At 40.3% G+C, this 5,964-nt stretch overlaps 1 protein-coding gene across 1 annotated transcript; it reads right to left on the reverse strand.

The window, feature by feature from the left end:
* Window positions 1-2,024: 2,024 nt before the first annotated feature.
* LOC150032471 (uncharacterized) lies at window positions 2,025-3,143 on the reverse strand. Its single transcript, XM_090306919.1, has 2 exons — window positions 2,547-3,143; window positions 2,025-2,417 (listed from the first exon to the last, which is right to left on the reverse strand). Exons 1-2 carry the CDS (start codon window positions 3,141-3,143, stop codon window positions 2,025-2,027), a joined length of 990 nt encoding a protein of 329 aa, XP_090163045.1.
* Between the last annotated feature and the right edge of the window lie 2,821 nt (window positions 3,144-5,964).

Genomic DNA, 5,964 nt, shown 5'->3' on the forward strand with positions numbered 1-5,964 from the left:
GGTCAATAAAAGGCAAAGGGAAATGGTCCTTCTTTGTCGCCGCATTGAGTTTGCGGTAGTCCATGCAAATCCGCCAGCCGGTGACGGTCCACATTGGTATCAATTCATTATTTGCATCTAGGACTAACCGACATTCCTCCCTTCTTGGGCACACATTGCACAGGGCTGACCCACATGCTATCGGTCATTGGGTATATGATGCCTGCGTCCAATCATTTAATTATCTCCTTTTTCATAACCTCCTTCATCGCAGGGTTCAGTCTGCGTTGAGGTTTGATAGACCCTTTTTGGTTTTCTTTGAGATATGTCTTGTTGATGCGTTAATTTTATCAAGTGAAAAGATGGATGATATGCGTTGATGGATTACGTTGTGCAATCAAGTTTCCCCAGCGGAATTCAATGTAAATTCCCCTAAGTTTCTTGGTAAGTACAGGGTCGATCACAGGGACTTGTGAAAAAAGATTGTGTTGATAATTTTTGGATGAAAACTTTGCGGTAACCAAGTAAATAAATAAAGTGTTGGTTGTTGATTTCGTTGATTGAAAATAAATAAATAAATGTGGCAGATTTGAGAAACGAAGTGCGTTGATAGATGCAATGAATATGCGATGAACGGGTTGAGAAGATCTTTAGCTAGTGTTACTTGAAAATGCGTCAGACTATGCGATCATGTTACTATCATGCACAACAAGTCATTTTCCAATGTAAATGCGATGCTCCTAAATCTAGGACGCATGTGTTGCATGCAAAATATCTATAGAGCTTATTCCTAAGACTCTACTCTTGTCCTATGTATGATGCAAAATACATGAAAGCAAGGTGACCGCATACAATCGTATCTGATCGCTAAGATGCATGCGATGCGTAATAATAAATAGTGCTCATTCCTAAGTCCCTATCTCTCATTTATGCGTTCTAATCTGGTTCTTCCAAACCTAGATTCTAACCTGACCTTCCCAAGTCTAGATCCTGTCCTTAGACTACCCTCCCGAATATCTCTAATAGACGAATGAAGCATACATAAACAAGATAATCGCAAAGAATGAAGATTCCCTAGTTGGGCTAGCTAAATGCTTCTCAACCCATTCAATTAATTTAGCTACTCATGCGTGAATTACAGAGAGTGAACAGATATAGAGAATGAAATTCCATTCTAATAACTGGGTAGAGAGCCTGGTAGCAATTCCTTGCTGACCGAGGATTTTTATACTGAATCTCTATTTTAATCTACAAATATTCCCGCTTCTGCAGATGTCGGCCCTCTCTCTTTCTTGGAGCTTTCGGTGCTTTCCCAAGTTTCCCGGAACGATCTATCGGCACACCTTCTTCCTCGCGTCTGCCTTAAAATGAAAGAAGACTATGGACAGAGACGTGAACTTGTAAAGTGATGAAGTAATCGACTACTTAACCCCTTCTCTGAAGAATGCACTTGGTATTTATAGAGTTTCCATGGTGAAAGGCGGCCTCTCTCTCCCGGTTGTATAGATGGGATAGCTTTTATTCCTGATTGATGCGTTGGATGATTGTTATCGATAAATCTGAATGTACTTTGTGACCGTTATCGGCTGTCAACTTAATTTGGATCCGACTGTCATCAGCTTTCTGTCCCATCATTCTTAATTATCCTTTCACCCAGATGCGCCCACCATGTTGTGCTGACCAAGTTGCGGTGATTCTTCTTGGGCGAATGTTTGGGAGCACGATCAATACAAAGTCTTGCTGTGAAGTTGCGATCGACCAATGTATTCCTATGATTGCACTCTCTGCATTGTATTAACGCATATTCTGCACAAAAATGTAAAGATCAACTGCTCTAATGTGTTGGACGCATGCGACCACAGTATTATAAAATTTATGCTTAATGGGCGCAATTTAACATATTTCATCAATGCAATCCAACATTGTTTAAGAACTTAGTACTATGATAATGTGCATTTCTGCCCGTTATCACCTATGCATGCAGTAAGTTGGGCTAATTCCTCTTATATCTGCTAGCATCCACCCTATTGCTTTTATGTACTTCTTCAGGATATTAAGCAGCATATTTTTTGTTCTTCATGTAACGCAGAGAAAGTTATCACCGGCAAAGTTTCATTTTGCCCCAAGAAAACATACTTCAGATGACTTGGTAGAGTTTTTAATTCCACGGTGGGTGGTTGTTCCAAGGATGGTTTTTGTGCTTTTCTATCTTCATTCAAATTTACTTTTTCTTCTTCGTTCGTTGTTTCTATGATCACATTGCCAGTTTTTACGGATGCGGTTGCATCCTCTTTTTCATCTTCTTTTTCGGACTCCTCTTCTTCATTACAACTGGGTTCATTGTCAGAATCGGATAGGTCTTCATCTTCCAGATACTTCATGGCTTTAATGATGTCAAACCTGAGCTTCTTCCCATTTACACTCAACGTGATCTCTCCCTTGTACACATCAATTTGAGTGCGACCAGTAGATAAAAATGGTCGTCCCAATATGATGGGCACATCTTTGTCCGCTTCGTAGTCGAGAATGATGAAGTCTGCCGGTAGAATGAATTTATCAATTGAGACCAGAACATCCTTCAACTTTCCCTCTGGGTGAACTAAGAACCTGTCCGCTAGCTGGAGAGTCACCGTTGTGGGCGTTAGCTGCCCCACATTCAATTGTTTGAAAATTGAGAGGGGCATTAAGTTTATACTGGCCCCAAGATCACAAAGTGCTTGACCTATATATATCCTGCCAATTGAGCAGGGTATTGTTAAAATTCCAAGGTCGCGCATCTTCGGTGGAATTATGGTGTTTGACTTTTGCGTTAAAGCCACCGTTGCAAACTTTCCTGTGCTTCTTTTCTTTGTCACCATGTCTTTTAAAAACTTTGCATATTTTGGCATTTTTTCTATTGCTTCTGTGAAAGGGATGTTGATATGTAATTGTTTTAACATTCCCATGAAACGATGATACTGCATTTCATCATTTTGATTTTTCTTAAGTCTTTGCGAGAATGGTGGTAGTTGTAGCTTCACGATTCTCTGTTCCATAGGCTTAGAAGTGGACGCAACTTCTAGTTCCATCGTCTCATGTTCTTCTGGTTCATCTTGTGTCAACAGGGTCTTGGATTCCATCGCAACTGGAATAGTCCTACTTAGCTCATTCTTCTCTTCCGCCATTGTCTTTCTACTTCGCAAAGTCACGACTTGGCATTGCTCTTTTCCTGTGTTCCCCAGGTTTCAAGGAAGCTCAATTTAGCTCAGCAATGTCCCTTGCAGTCTACTTTTAAGCTCGCCCACAATCTGTCCTATTTGGATTTTGAGAGTGTTGATTGAAATCGGCTGATTCTGGAGCACCGTCTCGTTCTTTTCTATGTACTACTTTAATAGGCTCTCCAGGGAGGAAGATGGCGGCACTTGTGAACTGTTGGCTTGATTTTGCAGTTGACCGTTCGTTCGCGGGAAAAATCCTGGTGGCCCTTCCTTTTGCGTCATAGGTTGATAATTCTATTGTTGATTGTTTTTCCACGTGAAGTTTAGGTGGTTTCTCCACCCGGGGTTGTATGTGTTAGAGAAAGGATTGTTCTTTACGAAGTATACTGATTGTGGATTCCTCAGACATTCTTCCGTCGAATGCAAATCTCCATAAGTAGCACAACTTGTGCTTGTCTACTCGATTACGTTGACCTGCCCTCTTTGCATTCCCGGGCTATTGATTGCAATGCCCTGTAATAGATTGATCATCGCATTCATTTGATTTTGTAGAGATGTGATGGCCCCATTGTTTACATCACCTTCTCGAATTTTTAGTCGTTGATTGCATTCCCTCCAATATTTTTGATTCTTTGATGTGCGATCAAGAATATTTTTAGCCTCATCATACGTTTTGTAAAGCAGACCTTCAACTATTGCCACATTGGCAGCTGTCTGCGATGCATGGTTCAAACTATGATAAAATATCTCCAACTGGATATAGTCAGGTAAGTCGTTGTGCGGACAATCTCGTACCAATCTCTTAAACCTCTCCCAGACATCGTTGAGCGATTCGTCAGTTTCTTGTTCAAAATTTGTAATCAACTTCCTCCTTCTTGCGTTCTCGATGGAGGGAAATATTTCTTCATGAACTTTTCTATAACTTGTTCCCACGAGGTTATCTCCCCTGGTTCGAGAGAATAAGCCCATTTCCTTGCTTTATCAATGAAAATGGGAATAACGTTAGTCGAACTTCTTCAGCTTATGTTTGGGAACATAAAAGTGTTACAGATTTCAATGAAACTTCGGAGATGGGCGTGCGGATCCTCGCCACGCCTTCCACCAAACTATCCGGCCGTCTGAATCATCTGCAATATAATCGGCTTCATCTCAAACCACGATCTGTCCAGAGCTAACCTCATGATTCCTAGGGAGAAATCATAAAGGTTGGGCGACGCATAGTCCTGAATGGGTCTATTGCGGTCGTTTGCCAGAAGAATGGGGTTTTCCATGATATTGTTCGCATTTTCTACTCTTTCTTCCGGTTGTTCCGCCATTCTAAGACTTCTCTCTTGTTGTTGTCGGCGGTTGTCTCTCTATCTCCTTCGGAACGTTCTTTAGATCTCTAGGTCGTAGTTGGGCTCAGGAACGTATCCTTTGGTCATACGACACCTGCTTCTTTCCTTACCACAGGAATGACAGTGCATAGAGATCGAAAGCTGCAAAGAAAATCAAAAGGTTACTATTAGCGCAATATGTACTACCGTAGTCCTCGGCAACGGTGCCAAAAACTTGATGCGTTGTAAATTTGATACGATTATGATGTATGATTGCGGTGATGAATTATGCGTTGCACATGCAAGTTTTCCTAGTAAAACCCAAGTATAAATCTCACTAGGTTTCCTGGTAAGTCCAGGGTCTAACACAGGGACTACTGAGTTACTATGCGACAATAAATTTGATTCCTTTTTGGTGGTAAAAACAAATAAGTGGATGGTGTTTGTTTTAAGTATATTTCCTATGCGACGGATTCAATTGAAGAGTTGATGAAATCAAGAATTACAATGAGTATGCGATGAACGGATTGAAAAGGGATTTAGCTAACACTTCTTAAGATTGCATTCAAGTAATGCGATCAAGCTACACACACACAACAGCATGTCATCTCTCAATGCGAATGCCATAGTTCCTATTTCTAGGACGCATGCGATGTATACGATAATGTCGATAGGACTTATGTCTAAGCCTTTATTCTTGTTTATGTGATGATGAATGATGCATGACACGTAGATTTTGAATCTATATACTACAAATTCATGCCATAAACTTGTTGTCATAGATTTTATGCAATGATATGCGATACTACTTCTAGATATGCGCTATTAATGAATGTTCTTGTAGTATGTTGTGCGTTGTCACAAGTTTCCTTGCATTGAAACCAAGTATAATTTCACTGCAAGTTTCTCGGTGTGATCCGAGGTCGAACACAGGGATTGTTTTGGTTTAATTGCGTTATATTCATGATATATGCAACCAGGGGTTTTTCAATTTATAAAAAGGTTGTGTGTACAGGTATTTGAAAATGCGATAAAGTAAAGGTAAGCAATAAAAATGCGATAAGCAGTAAAAGTAAATTTCGATAAAATAAACCTAAGCTATGATGATACAAGATACAGGTTTTATGATACAAGATATCGAGGGTGAGATTGACTGTGAAGATTATACAAAGATCATGTTATGCGGTGGCAAGTCTTATGTGTGAAACAGAAAGAGAAAAGATAATTAGTACAAACATCGCAAGTTCCTTAATTATGTTAAAGGCATAAGTACGGTTCTGCTTTTCCTTGGCGTACACCTCTCAGTGATCGGCCACGTTTCCCACATCTCTATGGTGAAACAGGGACGAACGTAATGAACGCAAGGTTACTTCCATCTCTGGAAGTACTTCTTACTTTAGTTAATGCATTCTTCTAACCTTCTCTCGACAGATCAGAATGACATCTTCACTTCTGCTCTCACAGGTGAAGAT

This window comes from Benincasa hispida, chromosome 11 (genome assembly GCF_027475165.1).
Source record: "Benincasa hispida cultivar pf3 chromosome 11, pf3_genome.v1.1, whole genome shotgun sequence".
NCBI classification, from domain to species: domain Eukaryota; kingdom Viridiplantae; phylum Streptophyta; class Magnoliopsida; order Cucurbitales; family Cucurbitaceae; genus Benincasa; species Benincasa hispida.